At 46.4% G+C, this 23440-nt stretch overlaps 2 protein-coding genes across 2 annotated transcripts; both read right to left on the bottom strand.

Moving 5' to 3' along the window:
- Nucleotides 1-272: 272 nt before the first annotated feature.
- Nucleotides 273-1362, bottom strand: LOC119364370. The gene is made up of 2 exons (XM_037629836.1): nt 590-1362; nt 273-492 (listed from the first exon to the last, which is right to left on the bottom strand). The coding sequence occupies exons 1-2, from the start codon at nt 1248-1250 to the stop codon at nt 395-397; spliced, it is 759 nt and encodes a 252-aa protein (XP_037485733.1). The 5' UTR covers nt 1251-1362; the 3' UTR covers nt 273-394.
- Nucleotides 1363-1794: 432 nt separating this feature from the next.
- On the bottom strand, nt 1795-23371 carry LOC119364369 (1,4-alpha-glucan-branching enzyme 2, chloroplastic/amyloplastic-like). Its single transcript, XM_037629835.1, has 22 exons — nt 23209-23371; nt 22962-23107; nt 22107-22336; nt 21539-21637; nt 21422-21464; nt 21181-21240; nt 20653-20733; nt 20457-20573; nt 20191-20274; nt 19405-19526; nt 18797-18916; nt 17300-17429; nt 17095-17205; nt 16796-16924; nt 12489-12592; nt 11918-12062; nt 6372-6519; nt 6140-6240; nt 5726-5803; nt 4776-4931; nt 2402-2476; nt 1795-2304 (listed from the first exon to the last, which is right to left on the bottom strand). The coding sequence occupies exons 1-22, from the start codon at nt 23354-23356 to the stop codon at nt 2221-2223; spliced, it is 2511 nt and encodes an 836-aa protein (XP_037485732.1). The 5' UTR covers nt 23357-23371; the 3' UTR covers nt 1795-2220.
- Between the last annotated feature and the right edge of the window lie 69 nt (nt 23372-23440).

Below are 23440 nucleotides of genomic sequence, written 5' to 3'. Positions count from 1 at the left end.
CTGGCCATTCAGCACTCGGATAAACCAGTGATTGTCCAATCGGATTCCTCATGTGCTCTAGCCACTATTTTGGGTGACACTTTATCTAGGTCGGTCTATGGTCATTTAGATGCCGAGATTAAGGCACTTCTAGTTGATAGGGAGTTTGTTCCTCTGAAAATTAGTAAAGATCAAAACAGGGTAGCTCATCTTTTGGCACATTATAATCGTACCGAGTGTTGTACTGCGGTATGGTTGAGTTCGAGTCCTCCGTGTTGTGAGGAGCAGCTGGCTCAAGATTGTAACCCTGCTTTTATGGAATAAAACTCTCTTTCACCCCGCAAAAAGAAAAGAGATCAATCCAGGTGCCTGTGTGCTAGCTTGCACGTGCATACAGCTCATGTGGTGATTTGATCTAGTGGTCTAAAAAACAACAAGCAGGAGACGAACAGACTGCCTCCATCAGCCGCTCCCTCGGCAGCGGTCGCTCCAGGTTCTCCTCCCCCTGCGGATCTTGCCACGGAACAACCGCCAGAGCTATTTAGATCAGAAGCCTGCTCGCAACAAAACGAATCTGCAAGCTGGGGGTGACGAGGGCCGGCCGCGTTACCGGGTGGAGATGAGGGAGCCGAAGAAGCCAGTGAGGAAGAAGAGGAACCACGAGAGGAGCAGCCGGCTCCTCGGCGCACGTGGCCGGCGCGTCGAGCCGCTCCAGCACGGCCCTGGCGGCGCCATACACCACTCCCCGCCACCGCCACCATCGTGCTCCTCGTCCTCCCTCTGCTGCTGCTCGACGCTCGTCGGCGTCGCCCAAGGCCTGCTGCTGCTGCTCCCCGCCACCGTCCGCCGTCGTGCTCCTCGTCCTCCCTCCGCTGCTGCTCGTCGCTGTTGCGGCGGATCTGGCCGCCGACGGCGCGGTTCGAGGCGGTGGGTGGTGGGGCGGGTGTGTGACGGGAGAGGAGGAGGGACGGGGGTGACGCCAGGAGAGGGCGAGGGAACGGGCGGCGGCAGCGGCGTAGAAAGGCGTCAAGCGGAGGAGGAGGGCGCGGTGGCGTCAAGCGGCTGCCGGGCGCGGCGGCTAGGGTTTCATGGGAGGGGAGGGAAATAAAGGAGAGTGGGCGGGAGGGGGAGGGGAACGACCCGATGCTCGCTCTCCATGGTCTCTCCCGGATCGCTATTGGGGACTCTTTCAACCGCGTGAAGTGACGAAAATGTCCTCGGTGGGCTCTGGGAATTACAGGCGGTGACATCCCAGTTCTAATACTATTCATTGCAATAGTGTTTCAATCTAATCCGACGGATGAGGTGATTTCTGAGGAAGATCCAACGACCCAGATCTCATCAACCCACCCGACCCGACGGCCAGGGATCCAAACGGCTGAGGAGCCGGGAGGATGATTGTCATCCTTATTTCTCAATGTGCGCCTAATGCAACACCGGGTCGAAAATGATTGTCTCATGCAACTAGGAGTCGAAGATGGTTGTCTCATGCAACTAAGAGCATGCAGGCAACCAAACTATGTGCATCTAGAGGGTTTTTTGGCTTGCATCCCCTCAAACTGGCTCAATAGAGCCAGACTGGATTGGCAATATAACCAAACACACCCCTAATGTTTACCCACACACAGCCCGTGTGGGCTTGGGCTGCCTCCTGATTATGCCACACAGGGCGTGTGGGCAGATCTCTAATATGCCACACGTGTGAACATTATGAGGATCCTTTTTTAATTCCAAAATACGCCCAAGTGTTGGTGACAAACAAAACAAAAACAGATAGAACTTTTGTTCGTTTGGGTTGCCCGGTTGAAGTTGCCCTTAGCAAAAAGATCTTTTAGCATTCTTCGATCTTTGATTTTATTTCTCATCTTCGAGTAAACGACTGGTCGATTATTTGAGGAATAAAGTCTAACTGTCAAAAAGAAGATACAAAAGTAAAACCTCTATGCTAAACTGTCAATTTAGAGGACACTAGCAATGGTTTACGGCCACAAAGATTTAAGGAGGCATGGGTATTTGGGGGAAGTTTCGTCGCTGATCCATAAAATCATAACACAGATGAGCATGTTTTCTTCACAACGCCCTGGGGATTGGGAGCACACACCACAACATCATGTTGTCTTGTCTATCCAGGACTCGTTGAAGCAAAAAATCCTTATTAAACCTTGCACCTGGCTGTATTGACCGTACGATTTTTCTTGCTACTAGCAACAACAGCGCGCACGCGTATGCTGCACTTTGCTGTTAGTTCATTGGAGCATAGACAACACAGGTTCTGCTAGGACTGTACACTGAGAACGAATGGGGCCTGTTGTCATGTTGGCAGTCCTGCAAGTTACAAGTGAAGCATATTGTTACTTCAGGCCAGGAATGAGATTACACAAGTATAGTAGAAGCAACCACACGTTCGAGCAAAAAGGCTTACAGAAGTGAAGTGCTCTGCAGTGTGATGGATCCTACCAAATCCACCAAAGAGTCCAGCGTCTGAGTCTAAGACCACCTGGTAGAAAGAATATATTTTCAGCACCCAACACAAGAAGGTAATAATAACTAATTCGAGGAATTTTGAGTAAATTCCAAAACATGAATAGGCTGAACAATACATTCGGAAAAAAATGCGCTCTCGACCCCCACGTCGCTCCGCTTGGGCGACTCACGGGAAAAATCTAGCACCGCTGCCAGGCTCCCCTGCCGGCACCTCCTCTCCCCAGCCGCTGCCGCTGAGATCTCCATGGTGGCGGCGGCCCCTGCCTCCGAACGTGGCACCGGGAGGACTCACGGTGGACGTGCGGTGTTGCTGCGTAGCTGTGGTCGGCCAGGCGGCGGCTGTCGTCGCGCACGCTGGTGTGGGCTGCGCGCTTGCAAGGTGCTGGAGGCGCCGAGGTCGTCGCAGGCCTAGCTGGGTGCTTGGTCGCGGCGCATGCAGGACGGCCCCCCTCATCGGCGGATCTGGCTAGGTGTCGTTCTGGGTAGCGTGCTGGCTCGCACGACTTCGGTTCAGGGAGGCGGCAGCTTCGGCTGTCGGGCGGCGTGTGGTGTGCTCCTGGTGGTGCCGAATCCAGCGTCGTGGGTGTCGGGCTGCAGCGGATTTGGCCAGGGCATGGCAGGTCCGGAGCTCCCCTGATCTGGCATGAACGTGGTCTGCAGGTGCAGGCGCAATGAGGCTCGGGCGGCGCCCCAGGCTGTGTATGTTGGCGCGGTGGTGCCTGCCATTGCATGAGGAGCTATGGTGGGTGCTACATGCCGAGGTGGCTTGGATGATGGCGGATGCGGGAGTGCTGGAGCCTCGGGCGAAACCCAGCTGCACTTTGGTTGGTGTCGACGACGATGGCGCCTGTGGGCGTCGCCCCCCTCTCTGGAGGCATCGTCGTGGATGCTTCGGCTCATCTCTTGCCTTCACCGTTGTTGGTTCCTCCGGACGAAAGTCTGAGCTCCTCGAGTGGGAGATGGTGGCATCCTCGTCACTTCCTCCTTGGAGGCATCGCCTTAGGAGGCCATGGCCTAGCCAGACAAGCCTGCACTGCGTGATGTTGCCATGCCGGTGTGCGTAGCGGACGACGTGGTCGAACCATCGGCCGGTGTGGTGCGCACTAGATCCCGACGTCATGGAAGGGTGTCAGGCATTGGTCACTTGGGCCGTTGGCCAGGCTAGTGCGTGGCATCGGGCCGGTCTGGAGGTCAGAGCGGCGGCTTCGGAGATGGTTGCAGGGTGTCAGCTCCAGTTGCTTGGATTCTAGAGCCCACAGCTCGCCTGGTGCGTGTGTGTTTGTTCTTTCTTTTGTAAGTCGGAGCGGCGACTTAGAACCATCATGGTGTTGTGGGGTGTTATCTCTGGTTGCTTGAGTGACTGAGTCGTCGACTCGTCTAGTGCACGGTCTCGGGGCTGTCGTGGATGTCGAAGCGGCGGCTTCAGATCTGGTTGTAGGGTGTCGGCTTCGGTTGCTCAGGTGGCGGAGCCGGCGGCTCGTCAGGTGCACAGCCTCAGGGATGATGTATCAGTTTTCAACCAGTTTTCCTTATTAACGGGCCAATTCTTATTCTTCTTAATGAAAAGGCAGAGCTCCTACCAGTTGCTTGAAAGAAAAACAGGCTGAACAATGGGAGGATCAAAAGATTAGGCATATAGAACTACCCAGCATAGGTGGTCAATTGTTGCTTTTTTAAGGTAAAGAACTTTATTCATCATATAGTAGTCAAGTCATTTTTACAAGTAAAGATGAAATAAAACTATTTGTTAAGCTTCATGCACTAGCCAATGTAATCAAAAGTCCGAACTGATGGAAAGGGCTAGGCAATCCACATATACACTTCAACACCCCCTCTCACGTGTGAGGCGAGAAGTCAACACGTGAATTAGACTCAGAGGGGGGCAGCAGCAATTTTTGAATAAATTTCGAAAGCCAGGGCTTGAACTCAAGACCTTAGGCCATGATACCATGTTAAGCTTCATGCACTAGCCAACACAACCAAAAATCTGAACTGATGGAAAGTGCTAGGCAATCCACATATACACTTCAATACTATCCAGCATAGGCGGTCAATTGTTAACTAAGATTGTGATTAAACTTGAAAGATTTGTGGGAGAGAAATTAATTCCAACAGGTATAAAGCATTTGGATTTTGCTGACTATGTTTGCTCGTACTACAAAACCAACCCGAAAAAGGTTTTTTCTAAAAATAAGATGGAAACAGAACCTAGTCAGCGTATTCAAGGATGAGCATGAGATAATGTGTATAGTACAAGTGTGCAGCAAAGAGAACTAACAATCTTAACATGGGGAATGGCAATAGCTGAATACCTTGTACTTCCCAGGCTTTAAACAGCCGACCCGGTAGTCGAAATAGCTATTACTCCAGTGGAAGTTGAACACAAATACCAAGTCCCCTTTTTCAAACACGATCACCTTATCTTCCTCGTGTTTCCGAGATACGTACTGGTGGTCTGATGTCATAAACTGCAATTACATGGCCTGTTTCATCAGCGAATATTCATAGGTGCCACATAATGAACTTACTAATATCTGCCTACATTAACAGATATAATTTTAAGGCAAGAAAGCAGTAGTAGAGGTACTGTAAATCCACTACCCCAATTTCAAATCCGAGTTTAGCACCCACAAAGTGAAGACAAATCAAATGTTTTCAAAGGAGGAGAAAATGCGCAGCTTTCTCCTGAAGAGGTTAATGCTTTCATTGTTGAAGTATGGAGATAATATAAAGGAAAACATCGACGACTGGCCCTTAATAAGGAAACAAAGGAAGATTATAATATTATCCCACTGCCTTCTGTACTAATTTAATTCTTCTATCCAGCATATATCAAGGGTAACTGGTTCTGTTAAGGTTATCTTTTAAAAGAAAGGTCGTTTACTCTTCCTTATTTCAATAATGTAGCCAAAAGAATACAAGCATCAGGCCCAAAAGGGGGGAGGACACCTTAGAAACACCGGTATGGTTTTGCTATTTTTTAAGCTAAATAATTAAAATGGACAACATATTAAAATGATTAATACAAAACGAGTACATGAATACAAAATGCTGCATTTTTCTTATGTCAGATTTAGTGGATGTCCCTTGTATCATCATACCAAACTTCCTCCTAATGTGACAGTTAAATGAATATGAATAGAATGACATGACAGAAAAAAATAAAAGACCAACTCCTAATGTGATGTTTTTAGTGGGAAAAAAACGCTAAGTGATGGCGATTCAACCTCACAGGAAAAGAAATAATGTAAATATTACATACACCATATTTTTCCTCAAGATGCTGCATTGCCTGATCAAACTGCTGCATACCATGATACCTAAGAAATTCTGCATCACCCTGACAAGTAAAACAATGGAGATTTTGTTATCGATGACTCAGTCAAAACTCAAAAGTATGGCTAAGCTTCAACATGTTACTTCTTCAATCACTGCATCGAGATGTGTAAAGCTTTTGTGTTCTCTCAAAAAAATAATAGTGATAGTCCTACCCAAATGCTAATGAGAATAAGAGCAGAGAACCAAGATGAACATCATATATGGTACCTTGTTGAATAAAGCACTAGAGAAGAGGTAAAAGAAGCTCTAAATTGACTCTTTCTTTTAACCGGAACTAAATTGACACAATGGAGGTAGAAAAATTACTGTTGTTAGCAACACTCAAAAGAAAATTTACCAGGTCAAATCTTCGACGGCATTTGTCGTAACTGTTGTTGTTTCCTGGGATGAACTTACCACTTGGAAGTACTTGTGGGCCTCTTGGAAAGTCTATCCATTCTACAAAATAGAAGTTTGAATAAAAACCTTACAATTAATGCCTTCCTCAGACGTTAGAACTACCATGTCAAGATTCAAATGAAATGTTTAGTCAAGATTCAAACAAAATGCAACAAAATATTTAATCTCACCAGGATGCCCGAACTCATTTCCCATAAAGTTAAGATAACCCTCTCCGCCTAAACCCATTGTGATAAGTCTAATCATTTTATGCAGTGCTATTCCACGATCAATATTAGGCGTCGAAGGTCCGTTCAGAGCCATGAAATCATACATATCCTGCATCAGTAAAACATGAGGTCTCCTGTCATTCTTTAGTCAAAATTTATGATGGTGTACTTCCACATGTACTTTCCTATGAACAATTAAATCAGATACATCAATGAAGTCTTCAAACAAGGAAATCAGAGTTGTCACCGGCTTAGTTATGAATACATTCTATCAGAAAAAAATACTGGTGTCAATCATTGTCAAGTGCAAAAGATTTTAGGAAATATGGGATAAAGTGATTGCAGATGCATCATGTCTCCCTAAACCAATAATCTAGCTCAGCCACCTCTCTCCCCCCTACCACCGCCGCATCCCTCTTTCCTTCCTGACATCATGTCTCCCTCGGTTCCAAGCGCGACAGGAGATTCAGCCCATGCTGGAGGTGTTGGCGGGCTGGCGGCCACGAGGGAAGATGTTCCCCAGTGTGGCGATGCAACATTCTCATCGATTTTTCTGGCATGTGTGAAGGCCAGCGGTGCCCATGCGGCGTTGTCCCTTGACGGCCGCATGCATATCGGGGCTGGCCCTTCTCCGGCACGCATGCGAGGGGGGTGGAGTTTGCTGTCAGTGAGACGCAAGGGGTTGGAGAGTTTTCCAAAAGGCATGCTTTGTGCGCGATGGCTGATTTGGACGACCGTGCACCCGTGGTCAGCCGGAGGCGGAGGTTGGCGTGTGGCCTAACATGGTAGCCAGAACGGTGTAAAACATTAAAGTGGCGCGGATCCTAGGGCATCGCTAGTAGCAGAGAATTAGTTGTCAACAAATATTAACATCTAAGATTTTATGATGTGGCATATTCTGGGAAGAGAAAGCAATGTTGTAAATGGATGAATCAATAACCTTAGTGGTGCGGTGCACCCTAGGGTCATCACCATGGTCTTGGCTCCATCGCCAAGGGACACGCACAAGACATATACAAAAGTGAATTCTATCCTTTATGTGTGTCTACTTGATTCTCACGGTCGGTGTACTACTTGACCCTCCTTACTCATGCGTGCATAGGTTTGAGCCGAGCTTCACGCGAGTTAAGGAGGGAGAAGCACAAGACTACACCTACACCATCTGCGAAGGAAGCGTGGAAGCGGAGCCGAAAGCGCACAACGAAGGATATGAGCTGCTGGAATACAGAAGCCGAATTGTCCGGACTATAGCCGGATAAAAACCTCCTCTGGATCACCGTTCGACCCTTTGTCTGGCTACCACGAGCGAGGCAACAGAAGGTAAATTGGCGAAGCCAGACTTTCCGCCTTGGAACCCAGACTGTCTGGCTCCTAGAGCAAGCCCTTCGAGCGGCGCATGCGGAAGCTCTTATCCGGATGAGCTACAACGGGTCGGACTGTTCGGCCACCAACCCAGACTGTCCAGCCTATGTCTACGTCCAAATCAGGCCAAGTGCCCATGTATCCCTCTCCTACCTACCCTCTTCGTCCCTAACTATATAAATCGTAACATGGACTCATATTAGGGTTAGCAAAGCAGTGTTAGAACTTGGGAGAGCTTTGCTCCTTGTATCTCCTCCTAGAGGAACAAGGCCTCCCAAGGGAGAAGGATTCTCCATAAGATCTTCACAACCTCCACCCTCCTAGGGTTTGGAGAAGAACATCCAGGGTAAGAACATCTCTCTTAGAATTTGGGAAGAACTCTATCCTTTTTACCCTTTCCTTTGTTGTGTGTGGATCTATATGTGTATCTTACCTTGGATGCTTTGGGAGGGCATGCGTGATGTGAACCTTGTTTGAGTGTTTCCACTTGAGATCCATGTGTTCTTGTGATTTTCCGCTTTGCCACCTCAAAATTATGAAGATTGGGACAAATCATAGGGCTTGCCCTACATCATTTTGTATCAGGACTCGTGAGCTTGGTTGCCACGATTTAGAGCCCCTCCTCCTCATCCTTCTACCCTAATTTTGTTTTGTTCTTACCTAATTTGAAAATCCCCACCAAAAATAGCTCCACCCAATTTTCTTACAATTTGTGGTTCTTGTGAGATTTGTTGCTTTTGGTCCATGGATTTGATGTGTCACTCGTAGATCTAGCCTCCCTTTATGTTGCTTTAGCTAGTTTCTTCCATTTCCACCCAAAATAAATTCTCACTCCCAATTTCAAGATCCAATTTCCCCCGAAGAACAGCAGGAGTTGACCTACCCGAACTATCGGCTTCCAACCCGGACTGTCCAGCAAACCCCCGTCCGGCCACCAACTCGGACCGTCCGACCTCTCTTGAATCTGCTGAAATTTGTTCCTCTTTCGCCCCTATTTGATTTGTGGTTGTTCTTCCACTTTGGTTCTCATAACGACAACAACCACTCCATCCTTTGACACCACAACTGAAAGCAAGGCCAGTTGCCTCCGACCTCGACAAAGGTATTGTGTTGACGAATGTATCGGAAAGAGGTTACTTTGGTATTGTTCTCTCTTAATATTCCATAGTGTGAGATCACTTGATCCTTCACCAACATCGGAAAGAGGTAACTTTGGTATTGTTGTTTCCCTTATCCACTCACACTTTGCTTGAGTGTCAATATGAATAGGGAAGGCACATCACCTACGGTCTACGCCTACACCGAAAACTTTGATGCCGAGATGGACCGTTGGGACACCAAGATTGACGCACAACTCTCTTTCAAAACATGCTCAACCACCGCGAGTCTTCAAGATCACACCGGCATCGACACCTCAAAGTACAAGAGCAACATCAAGCTACAACCTTCTTCACAACGATGGATTCCAAGGCCGCACCCTTGACCATGAACATCATCAACAAGAAGAGCGCTTCCACACTCCAAACGCATCATGAAGAGGAACAGCCAAGACATCAAGAAAACGATGCATAATGCCTACAAGAAACATTCCCTTGAAGAATCTACACCAACAATAGACACAATGCTACATCAAGCAACGTTTCTCTTCCTCGAGTTACAAATAAGTGATACTCCTTCAAGCACCAACGCTCCAGCGACTACATCACGTCGACCACCAACAACAAGCAAGTGTGACCGCTCCATCTTCGGAGGCACCTCAAGTGAGATGGTTGAGCAAGGGATATTCCCTTCAGTCATGGAGGCGGATGATGATGATGAGCCACACCATATGGCCTTCATCCTTGGCGACGGTGATGAGATGGTTGAGCATGGGACTTACCCTTCAAACATGGCGGCGTATGGTAATGAGTTAAGAGACACTTTTGCCCATATTGAACATGAGTGAATTCACCAAGGCAAGCACAAGAGTACACCTACACCATCTGCGAAGGAAGCGTGGAAGCGGAGGCGGAAGTGCACGACAAAGGAGATGGGCTACTGGAATCCAACAACCAGACAAAAACCTCCTCTAGAACACCGTCCGATCCTTAGTCCGGCTACCACACGCTAGGCAACAAAAGCCAAATTGGTGAAGCCGACTGTCTAACTTTGAGCCTAGACTATCGACTCCTGGAGTGAGCCCTTCGACTGGCGCCTGCGGAAGCCCTGATCCGAACGAGCTACAACGGCCAGACTGTCAGGCTTGCAACCCAGACTGCCCGTCCCATGCCTGCGCAGAAATTAGGTGGCCATGTATCCCTCTACTACCTACCAGCTTCGTCCCTATGCTATATAAATTGTACCATGGACTCAAATTAGGGTTAGCAAAGCATTAAACTAGAGAGGACATGTGTGATGAGAACATTGTTTGAGCGTTTCCTCTTTAGGTCTATGTGTTCTTTGTGATTTTCCCCTTTGCACCTACAAATTATGAAGATTGGGAGGGCTTACGCTACATCACTTAGCGATACCTAGGAGCAATCCTATATATTCTCTCATCTCCTATTCGACAAGCTAAATACACTCCATTGGAGTATTTGTAGGATAGCTTGAGATTACTATATTTTGTAACAAACTAACATACCACACGTTATTGGAGATGCTCTTAGTTCCTGTCCGGCGTCATCTTGCGACATCTACAGATGGATGTACCTGGCATCATTTGTCATGCTTTGCCCAGGGCTGCTGATGTGTGCTCTAGAGGTGTTGTCGACTTGTCGCAGATCCAGGCATCTCACTGCAAGTATAGGTTTCCAAATACATAGGCTCCTAAACCATGTTCCAGCTCGTTGCAGTCAATCTATGTTGGTCCTGATGTGCAGTGCATGGTAGTCCTTGTTGGTGGGATGGCATGGCAATCAGGCTGTCGAGCTAGTGTGATTGCAGGTGGTGATACGATTTTGTGAAGGAGCCTTTGTGGGGCTGCAACCATGGCATGAGTGGTGGTCATGCGGCTTCAAATGAAAACCATCCCCAACAGTGTAGATGCTGGGAGAATATATAGTGCTCCCAACACTTAGGCGCTCTCGTTCCCCATATCTAGAGAATCATTTTTAAAAGTTTCATACGATTCTAGAAAAAGAAGTTGTGAAAGTTCATAAGATGTGTCTACGGCCTCTAAAAAATTAAAATCAAAATACTTGGAGGAACAAAAAGATAAATCATCATGAATAGAATCAAAAAACAAAAATGGCAATGTTCACATCTAGATTTGTCTTTTGTGTTGTCCTATAGGTATTCTGAGTTTGGATTTGTACTTTTTAGGGGTTGCAAACACATGTTTTATGAAGATTCACCAAAAACATAATTTTTTGAAACGTTTAAAATTGTTTTTTTAGACATGGGAACACCCAAGTGTTAGGAGCACTTGATATTCCCACTGTCAATGCCGACGATAGTGACGCCTTCCTAACACCGTTTCCACCTTGGGGACATTTTCAAGGAATACCAATACCCCCATCCCTTGTTGTCTAATCCTTAAGAGTGAAAACCCAAATCAGGTTTGCCGATTCGGACCTAGATCGGACAAGGTAGCCCCGTTGATGTTGATACCTTTCTAATGGCTTTGTTCTTCGAGGTTTTCCTTCGATTGGTATGAACACAAGCCTTGGCTTTTTCAGCGGTTCTTACTTGCATCAGCCATGTGCCAATCCCGTGATGTGGCATCTTGGGGGCACGATCGACTACGGTTGCGTACGTAAGTTTCAACATGTAGAGGATATGGCAATGTGTGATGGTTCACTATTCAGGCGGCCATGGCGGTTGGCAGTTCCGAGGTGAGACCGGCGGTCTAGGGGGCATCGATTCTATCCAAAGCAGGGGCAACCCAATGTGTTTGTGTGGTTGTCATTTAGGCTAAAACTAGTTCGGTAACGTGTCTGACAACCATTTGATTGTGGACTTCTCTTGAGTGGTCGGTTGTCGCCTATTCTTAGGCTTGTAAATACTTTCACTCTATCAATGCATAGGCACAAGCTTTGCATACTTTCATGAGAAAAAAATTCTAGCTTGCATTTTTGTGGTGGAGGAAAATCATAGATGTAAGGAAATTGACGAAACAACATAAATGTTAGTATTTAAAGTCTGGAGAAATAATGTGTGGCTACCTTGTCCATCAACCAGAATGCAAGTGTCTTGTCTCCAACAAGTGCTTGATCGTGACTTTCAGCATAAGTAACACACTTTTCCAACCACCTTCTGTTTGTTAGTGTGTGCACAATATTACCCATCTCCCAAGCTTCATCGTTTCCTCTGTTTAGAATAAAAGGTTGCAATTCATGTTTCAGATACAAGATACTCCACATCAATAACCAGAACACGAAACCAAACTTTTATAGAAACTTGAAACAACTGAGACAATAGAAATGATGAGAGATGCAAGTGAGGATATAGCATATTAAAAAAAGTGTAATATCATTATAAGAATTCCTTAAAGTTGGTATATGTATCCTACTTTTGTTGTTATACTGTATAAACTACGAAATCACAACTACTAATCACATTGTGGCCAAATCAAATACACTAATAACGATACATGTTTTTGGGCATTCATGTGGAAGTCCATATGTGCAATAGTGTTACGCAAAGGAACATTTTAATTGCATTAATATACACTGACAATCAAATCTTCTGTCCAGTAAAATATTAACATATGCATACCAATTTTGAAACACTTACTTGAGAAGTTCAATCCATTTGTCGGCAACAGCCATATGTAAGCGATAGTCAAAACCAACCCCACCAACTTGAACAGGAAGGGCAAATGTAGGCATTCCACTAACCTGAGAATTCAAATGAAAAACCAACACCTCAGTTGAACAATTAAGTTATTATTGTTGAACGTTAGATGGGCCTTAGGCCATATTATATAATTAATAATTCCTGCATAATCTCAAAGACCCATTAGTGGTTTCATGAAATGGTTGGAAATTTAGTCCGACCCCAGGAGTGGAGGAGAGTTTGGACCAATATATAAGAAACTCTCTTCCATGACCCATTGGAGCATGAGAAGAGGAGTGGTACATGTGCGCACCTTCTCTGCGGCACGCAACAGAACCATGCACCAGGTGGAGATCAATAAGGTTATTGGGGAGCGTGTCACCATGACGGCTCCCTTCTGTCCTTTTGCATCCACTACTTCGACTACTTTGTTGACTTCCCCAACCAAACCCATGGGTGGGAACAATGGTTCCTTGAAGAAGGCCACCAATGCCAATGCTGCTGTTGCCACGGCCCTAACCCCTTAATTTTGCTACTGGAGGGTATGATCCATTCATCCCACTTCTGCTTGGTTCATGAGTTTCCAGTACTCACTATGTTAAGAGATATGCATGTTTTACACGCACTCACATGTTTAGATTACAATTAGGATTTAATCTTTCCAGCACTATCATCATGCTTTCGTATTAAATAAATAAATTGAAAAATTGTTGATATATCCAACAATTTGTTCCTTACTTCTGGAAAGTTCTGTTTGTTTATAGAAGTTGTTGATTTTCATCTGACTTTCATGGAAAGTTAGGAGTCTCACTCAAGAAAAAGAAAAGTTGCCACTACATGAAATGGATAGAAAATAGTTTTCCATGGCAGAAACATTTTTTTTTCTAGTAACTGACAGTAGCTCTGCCTTTTCATACACAAGAATAGAATTGACCGGTTAACAAGGAAAACTAGCTCAAAACTGATACAGTTGTGAGCCTGTGACACACACACACCAGTTCCAAGGCTGCGCCCCAAATGAGCCGGCGACTCAGTCGCTCTAACGACCAGAGTCAATACCATACAACACGACTTCGAGCCGCCGCCCTGGCGTACAAACCTCAACAACACACAAACAAACACACACACACAGAGACACATATCGGCCCCGAGGCCGCGTACCAGACGAATCGACGACTCCGTAACCCAAGTGACCAAAATATATACCCTATACCATAAAGGCATTCTCCACACACCAGACCCAAGGCTGTGTACCCACTGAACCGACGGCTCAGCCACCCAAGCGACCAGACTCGGCACCATGCAACACAAATGCACTCTCCGGAGCTGCTGCTCTGGCTTCACACCAGCCCCGAGGCCGTGCTCCTGCCTAGCTGATGACGAACCTTCAGGACCACACCAACCACTGACGCCTAACAGAAGTCTGGACCTTCAAGACTACACCCCCAAGGAGGGAGCGACAGTTACGCCGCCACCGCCCACTCCGGCCAAAGCCAAAGCTTGTGTCTTCACCCAGAGAGCTTGAGATCTAAATGCCCATGGAGGTGAAGGGGCTCCACAACAACGCCTCCAACAAGGGCAACGACGTCCTACCACACCAGCGGCGGCGGCATTGACCAAGGTCGGTGCTAGGTACTTACCTGAAGTTCACCATGTCTTAAGACATTGCATCAAGTCTGTCCATCCGCCGAAACCCTAGCCGTGTGCACCAGGCACTTCGCTACCGCCAACAACCACCACCACCATGGCACCACAATCAGCTGAGACCCCCACTGCACCACCCGCTGCGACGAATCACCGAAGCTGCCGGAGAAGCGCCCACTTCAACGACCCGAGGACGCTGCTCCGGCATCCTCACGCACCACCGGTCCGGGCAAGCAGCAGCCACACCCGAACCTCAGCTCACGGACCCGCAACAGCCACCGTCCCGTACGAAGCCACTCGAGGCCAGATCTGGCCGGACCTGGCAGCCCACACGCCCTCCGAGCCTGAGCCACACAACCGCACAATCGCTGCACCTCCGGACGCCAGACACGCGGCCACCGCAGACTCGGGCCACTGCCGATGCCCAAGCTGCCACAAACCGCTGCAGCACAGTTCTGGGCAGGGGAGGCCAAATCGCCGCTGCCAGATGCCAGCCCAGGCCGCCACCCACCGCCGCGACGCCGCGCGGTCTTTGGCATCCGGCGGCGGTGAGGGGAGAGAAGGGTGGATGCTCCCTGTGGCGGCGGGGGTGAGGGCTCCGCCCGTGTCGCCCTGACCCTGAGAGGAGCGACGCGGGGGGTGCGTTCTTTCCTCTGTCTCCACGTCAGGAACTTGACATGCAACTATCTAATGCAATGCCACGTCAGGAACTTGATTCCCATGGCTGTCAGCTCGATATAGCTGCAAAGTAATGGCACAATGTGCACTGCTTTTCAAAATCTAAAGCAACTTCTGTATGCAACTCCTGTAAGAATGGACAGAAATAGAATAGCCTAAACTACAAAAAGGATCACCGCAAATAGTTCTAACAAATTCATATTTTTTTTTGAAACGGAGGCAAAGATTGCCTCATCTATTAATTAAACAGAAGAGAATTGCCCAATTAATTACGGAAAACCGGGCGAAAACCGGAACAACAAGGGCCAAGCCCACACCCAGAGACTGAAACACACAGGGCAAAGCCCACCCTAATCGACGACATGTGGACCTACGGCCAAACAACGCAGCTCCGACTCTGACGGAGAACTCAGAAGAACAAAACCAGGCACGGCTGGCGCCACGGAAGATCACCGAACGGACCACCTGCAGCCAGTCATCGTACACCACAGGGCCGTGCCACCGCAGCTTCGACTCCACAGCAACAAACAAACCGAGGCAATACCGTGAACACGCCGGAGAAGAGCCGACTACCGCAACCATTGCCGCGTTGTCGACATCGCTCCCACCATCATCGTTGCCACAGAAGTTTGGTCGCCACAGTGATTCTCTCGGGGCCGCCGCCCCGACATCCACCGCTCCGTCGCGCCCAGCGCAATCAACCGGCACCGCCTTCCGGGGCCGCCGCCCCGACATACCACCGTTCCCCCAGAGCAGCAACGCCGCACAACCCAGCTCCCGCAGCCCACGCTGCACAGGGCGACCGCTCGCAGACCACGAACGTCGCACCGCATCCGGGGCCGCCGCCCCGACGTAAAGTCAGATCGCCCCCTCTGGAGCGCATCGACCAAGCCGACACCCCTACCACCCAAGCGGGACAAGGATGCCACCCAACCAATGCCGAGATAGAGCCCCGCCACATAGAGCTGCCACTCACATTGTTTCCGAGATCGCCATCTCGGCGCACAATCAAAAACTACCCGGAGCCGCCGCTCCGACGTCCACTGTCCCCGACGACGAACAGATACGTGCAAACTGCAGTATGTTGACTCTCCAAGGCAATGTCTCAAAGAAGGAAACGACGTAGCCGCCGTCATCGCCCGCTTCGACCATCCGAAGCTAGGGATTTCTCCCGGAGAGTCGTGCAATGGAGCTCCACGGCAACGCCTTCAAGAAGGGGAACGGCGCCATGGCGCCGCCGTTGCCGGTACCGACCCAAAGTCAGTGCTGGACTTTCGCCCGAAGCTCCTCCACACCTCCGAATCCAAGCAGATCCGAAGCACTGCACAGCACACAATCTCCATTGTCGACGTCCACCGGCTCCACCTCGTGGAGCAGCTGCCGCCGCACCTCTCAACCGCGCCGGAAGCCAACGCATCCACCGCTGCACCGCCCAAGGCCCGCTCCCACCAGCCACCACCGGCGCGCAACCGCCCGACCATCACCCAAGCCGCAGCCCGCCCCGCAAGGAGCCCCGCTAGCGAGCTCGTCCCGGGGCCGTCGCCCCGGCCTCCTCTTGCAGCCCCGGCGCGCGAGACCACCGCCGCGCCGCCCCACTCCTCGCACCGCCAGAGCCTCGGCAGCTCGCGCCGGAGCCGCGCCCGCGCGCCCGCCCAACCCGCCGCGCCTTCGCGCCAGATGCGCCCCTGCGCGTCGCAGAAAGAAGCCCCGCCGCCACCCTCCCTGGATCCAGACCGGGCTTCGCCGGCGGCCTCCTCAGGCGGCGGCGAGGTGAGGGGGTGGAGGGGGGGGGGCGGTTGCGGCGCCGGAGGGGATCCCCCCGTGTCGCCAGACAGAGGCGACGCAGGGGTTGCCTATTTTCTTCGTGTAATCGCCGCGGCCCCTTTTTAGAAGAAGCTGGTGATAACAAATTCATATTGAAAGATGACTAGAGAAACACTTACATCTTCACCGATAGTTACGGCTTCAGGATAAAGCCCATGAATTAGATCATTCACCAGCATCAAGTAAACGACTGCATCTACATCAGTGGCAAAACCAAAATATTCATGGTAGCTCCCTGTAAAGGTTACCTAAAATGGAGTGCGGCAAGTCAGAAGAAAAAAAAAGTAAATTAGGCTTCAAGCTCAGATAAAATTGATACTATAACATAAAAGGAAATATTAAGTTATTAACTAGGGTAATCTTATCAAAGTTGCCTGGGTAGTCAAGACAGAACAAGGACAATCAAGCAATGAATTACTTGTAATCCATGGTGGGTATACATCATGGAGGTCGCGCCATCGAAACGGAAACCATCAAACTTATACTCCTCTAGCCACCATCTTGCATTGGAAAGTAGAAACCTTATAACCTGTATAAAGATAACAATGCTGGAATATCAGTTGAAAGATTAATTAATGGATAAATACATAACAGATGGCAATAGAAGTTCTACAGTCTCATACTTCCTTATTCCCGTAGTTGAACACACGGGAATCCCACATCCAATGATGGCCCCGTGAACCGCCATGAAAGTAATGTGTATCCGTGCCATCAAAACCATTCAACCCGTCCAAGGTATTATTTGACGCGTGACTGTGAGAAACGGAAAAACAAAAGTAAAGCAACGCAAGAAAGGGTGGAGTAAATCAACCAGGATTACCAATGGGTTAAGGGTGATCTCAACCCAAATGTAAAGCAATAGAACTAAAAGGGGCTTTGAACCAAGACATAAAATAGATTAAAAGTTAGAACCATAGTTTTAAGTAGCGAGTTATGCCTCTTAGTGACGGACCTCTTCTAAACGCTATAGTGCGCTATGTAAAATGTTTGATCATGTATTTGGACTAATTAAGGTCCCTTGGCACGGGATCTTCTAAACGCTATAGCGCGCTATTTAGAATCATGGTTAGAACCTATCTGATTTGCGTATACATGAACACAAGAGTTCAGTCCAAAACTGGCATCTGCACTCTGTAGGTGCAGGAACAAGGAGGGTGTCCAACTCATTTAGAGATAAGTTATATTCTTAGTTTGCTTGAATGTCAAGTTAGCTAGTGTCAAGGAGAAGTGGTTTCACCGTGTTTGCCCGTGTGCGCGTGGACTGGAGGATCCATGCATGGGTGACCAACTTCCCTATATGCACTACCCCTGATTTCCTCAAAGGGAACCGTGCATCTACCAACTCAGAGGAGTTTATGTCATACGCTGCAAGAAGCACGTGAAGGAAGGACAACACCTTATGCCCAAGGGCACCTAGCCCAAAATGAAGGACATGTTCAACGTCTCAAGGCCTAGATTTTGCTACTTAGCCTGATCAAGATATCTCGCCGAGATCAATCATATAGAACTCATCGAGTTGATCCTTAACTTGTTGAGTTCCTAAGTGTAACCCCAAATTGAAATCTATCTTGAGATAATTTCATATAAGGAGTAAAGCTATTACCCACATCAAGGGGAGCCCAAATCTGTGGGTAAGACGTGCGTCCCGTGTTCTTCGGACAATCCGTGGTTATTTTCCACTCCCACACAAATCTATATGCGACTACGTGCAAATTACCCTCGACAGCTAGCACCGACCGTGGGAGCTGAAACCAACTTGATGTCTTGTTCTTTGCACTGGCATCACTATACTTTATTTCCAAACAAGCTGCTGATTTTACCAAGGCTAATATTAACTCGTTCTCTATTCATTTTTTTTGTATTGTAGTATGAAATGATATGTGATCAACCAATTGTTCATCTTGTGAGATCAGTACTTCTGTCGTAAAATCAATAAGTATGTAATTTTCTATATTTCATAGTAATTGAAAATACTTAACATGTAAGATGTTCTTTCAGCAATTTATACTAACTGGATGATGCTTTTACTGTTCCAATCTAGGAGAGAGGCCATATGAATTGAAATAAAGAATTAAGATTAATGTGAACCTAACACGCCAACCGCAAATTACATTAAGTACCTGTGAACAACATCCATGAGGACAACCAAGCCAAGCTCGTGAGCTCTATCAATCAATGATTTTAAATCTTCTGGGGACCCAAAACGGCTACTTGGTGCAAAGAAATTGGTAACATGGTACCTGCAATAGAAGTAGAAACACATAAAAGTGGTATTGTATTAATTGTCAAACAGGAAAAAAGCAGCACTTAAAAGACAAAAACGATTTGAAAGTTGTTAAGGCTTCCATGTTATTGGAAAAGAAGTTAATATGATATACTCTTATATAACAAATCATTATGCTAGTATGGTGAGGAACATACTACCGCCACTCTATGCAAACATGGTCATTGTGTGTGTAATCATACTGTTATGTGGCTATCTGAGCAGTATGTTATTTTAGACCAAACCAACCAGTGATACTTCCAGAATGTCAACATAGAGTTGTCCACTCATAAGATGTCTACTCTGAATGAGAACACAGAAAGTAGCAAGAAGCAGCAGTCTCTCACATAAGAAAAAGGAAGACAATAGCTGAAAAGTTAATATACTAGTATAGTTGCTAAAGTTGAAATATGTTCTATGGACAAAAAATAACTAAAAGAACCAGAAATCGACCCAGAGAACTACCCAAAGCTTCCATAGTATGAGTGCTCTTGGATTGCCATTATTTGCACTGCATTATATCCAAGTCTTTTAATTCTTGGAAGCACCTCATCCCTGAAGTTTGCATATGTGTTGATCTTTGGTTCCTGGTTGCACAAAGAAACAAGTAATTGCCCATGTGTTAATGTAAAAAGGCTACCAACAAGCATAATCTATTTATTATATTATTAAAACAAGAGCATAACAAGCCACAAAATTCATCCACATATGCCAAATTATCTCAATCATTGATATACCATTGGTCTTAATTATAACGGTCAGGATTTATAAGTTGATATATAAAATAAATATACATGTAGGAACAAATTTAAATACAAATGTTTGTAAGGAATTAGGTTAACTAAATTGTTGATGAAACATGTAATATAGTGAAAAAAATATGAACTTATAGTAGCAAAAGATGTAACATTCACAGTTACATCAAGTTAAACATTTGACCAAATGGACACCAGCTTTTGATGCTACACAATCTAGTACTTCTCTCGAGCATTCAAAACATCCTATTTGACTGAAATGACACTATTCCAGCTTGTTTTTTCAGATTTGTATTATCTAGTTCTAGATTGTCCACAGTTACATTTTTCAGATTGTATTAACCAAGTGGCATAACAAATAAATTTATGATAAGTTTTTTACTTATAAAACGAAAGAAGGGCAACAACACAAAAATACCATTGTAACAACCTGTAAATTAACTTAAACTGCATATAGCTAACTTCATTTATGGAATACAGGGTAAAGATGAAATACCGGGCTACTCATGCCAACATGTGTTTCATATATCCGCAATGATTTTGGTCGTTTAGGTTGAGGATGCTTGAATACATACTTCTCCTGCATATGCATGTAAGGAATTTCATAACTGGTTAGTGAATAGAAAAATAAGATGCCAACAGCAAATAGAAGTAGGACAGCTTGAAATAGCAATTGGGAAGCTTCGTGAGAAAAAAAATCATAATTTTCTTTCCAATTAAAAATATCTGAAATCTAAAAGCACAGAAAATGAAGTAAAATACCTCTTCGGGAGGATCATAATATATTCCATTGTATGGTATATCTCCTGGAGTCTGCACGGAGTACTTGATCCAAGCAGGAATTGAATCCTTTATCCCAGATGGAGTATCCATTCTCACCTAGATTTTCAAAAGAGCTTCTGAGTAATGCAAGACATGTTCCTGAGCCTAACACGGTTGGCAAGGAGAAAAAAACAACCTTCACCCGTGAGCCGTGAGGAATTGGTGGCGAACCATCTGCATTGTTTGGCAGAAAAATCTCCCAAACACCGAGGTCATTCTGAAAACAGTTACATTGAATATGAGCATTTGTAAATCTATATCAACCACATGGAGCTACAGTTCAGGTATGCAGTCGGCCTACTCCAATACCATTATTATGTAAAACTGCTGAATGTCTTGCAAGAACAAAATCAGTAAATGATGTTTAGATCATAAAAAATACATGTGCAACCTTACTTATATAAAAGGGTAACATGCATGTTTCACTTCGACCTCATACAACAAAAGCATCATCAACATTGATATCTAGTAATGGGCTCGCGCAACAGGCAAGTGAAAGAATAGAGTCCAGTGAATTTAATACTCCTAAACACTTCCAACTATATTTACAGCTCAACTCTGGAATACATATAAGGTGTATATTCAACCACATTTAAATAGATAGGCCAATCTAAAAAAAAACTAATCTACAAAGAAAATATTATTTGTGAAACTACATGCATACTTTGCTCATATGGTCTGCATTTGGATCCCAATTGTTGAAGTCGCCAACTAATGCTGCAGACTGCAATTGGAAGCAGGAGTTAGTTCTTAATAATGCTAGTTGTGCGACTTAATATGCTGTTCATCTGGGAGGTGCAAAATCCCCAACCTTAGGATAGCTGATGAGCAGTAATTATTCACAAGTAGTTGAAAGATAGAACTAGTATAGTTAGGTAAACGATCAGATGGTTAGAAGAACATACATCTGCTCCAGGAGCCCATTCTCGGTAAGTGATACCTTCAGCGCTGCATGAGAAGAGGAATGTTGATACAATACAAAGAAAAGGTAGATACATAGTTATTTAGTCAAGAAATTTCACCTGCGCATAAATCCAAACTTCTCGTAACCGCGGGAAAATACATCCATGCCTCCTTCGTGTTCATCAATGTCTGAACGTATTCTCCTATATAGGCTGTATCTGTTTTTGATCCATTAAGGCACAGTGAGACTGCTAGTACAGTTTGATCTGGACATATGTGTTTCATCCTTACAAAAGCAACACGGGGGAAATGAAGTGGCATCGTTGTTCAATTTTTTGTAGAATACGCATGAGTATGCGTATCATCTATTGATAGAAGGAGAGGGTAAAAGAACACCCGTCCACAAAGCATTGTTGTTCAATTGGCATAGATATTGAAAAGAAACATAGAGCCCATGAAGACATATATATTAATCAGTCTACCCAATTACAATGGGTGGTTATCAGTAGCTCACATTGCAGTGCTTGCACTTTCCTTATTTTGTTCGGTTACCAAGTTACCTCAGAACCATGAACACACAAGAGTGACTATGAACTTCAAGAATTTCGTGATACATCAAGCAGCCATTCACATCTTAGCGAAGACTGTAAATTCTTTTAAAGTGCACACAATAGAAGCGAATCATACCGATACTCAAGATGGTACTTGAAGTCTCGGAGCGTTGGGTCAATCTCGTATATTTGCTGTCCATTTCCTGGTGGTGGCACAATGCGTAATTTCTCCCCCGTAGATGATTCTTTGTCCATTATGTTCGTGCCTTCAACATCAATTTCTTCAGTAACCTGATTTGTCTCTGAAGACCAAATACTATCTTCACCTTCATCCTGTAGGCTTGGTTCATCATCGATGAATGCAACCTAACACAATGTGCAAGACAAAAAGTTCAGAAGAACTGTGGCACACATAGTTGTAAAACCAACCTAGCGTGTAGGCCTCGCATATGGTGTTTTGTCTTGGATTTCAATTGTCATGCAGGCAGGTACTGACAAGATAATAAGAACCATTCCCCAACAAATTAGAAAGAGGATATTCCGCAACCTACGTGTGAAATAAGCAAATCTTTAGTATATAATTTCGGCGAATAGCAGATTTTGAATTTCAGTTCTATAAAAGTTTCGGCCACTACTGAAATTCAGTGAATTTCAGTGATTTCGGTTTACTTCTCGACCAAAGGACCAAAACGTTCACTTGAAACTAAACCAATTAGTTGTAAATTTTGAGAAAATATATATATTTGAATTCTTGTTTACAACTGAAACTTAACTGCCGGAATATTTTGACCTAAAAGGTACATATTTCGGTGTCTACCAAATTATAGGAATTCAGTGAATTTCTTCTGACGTCTCAATGAAAGTGCAAACCGTAGCAAGTAAACAGGTATTTCAAGCGAACCATAAAAATACGGTGGCAGTAATAGTTTAGTCAGGGTAATATATGTCAACTACCTTCAGATCGATGCAAAAAAAGGAAAAGAAAAACTACCTTCAGATCATCAGAGTCGAACTGAACGGGACCGTCGACGGAAGGCGGTGTTCCGCCACTACCGCCGTCAGGGATCATCACCTCCCCGGACGGCCCACCCGCGCGCATGACCACGCGCCATCCAGAACCTCCGACGCTGACGGCACCTACAGACATCACCACACCAGTAGGGAACGTAAGATCGCTGAACCGCAGCCCGCTGCGAATAAACGAGAATGGGAGTGAGGAAGGTGGCGCCAAAAATTACGGGGTGAACGGGTGCCCTTGTTGCGGCCGAAGAGCAGCGATGGCGACTGCAGCTCCACCCCGCGCCCCCTCCGCTCTGCCCCGCCGGATCGAGGAGTCGACGGCCGGGCGAGCCCCGCCGCGGAAACTGCGAATGCCGGCGACGCCATCTCGTCGCTGCCGCCGCAGCCGGATCGGATCCAACCTAACTGCCCAACTGACCCCGCCCGGTCTCCTGCTTAAACCCACGCGAG

This window comes from Triticum dicoccoides, chromosome 2B, assembly GCF_002162155.2.
Source record: "Triticum dicoccoides isolate Atlit2015 ecotype Zavitan chromosome 2B, WEW_v2.0, whole genome shotgun sequence".
Lineage (NCBI taxonomy): Eukaryota > Viridiplantae > Streptophyta > Magnoliopsida > Poales > Poaceae > Triticum > Triticum dicoccoides.
Note: the sequence above shows the minus strand (reverse complement) of the source record. Positions and strands in the feature narration are given on the sequence as shown.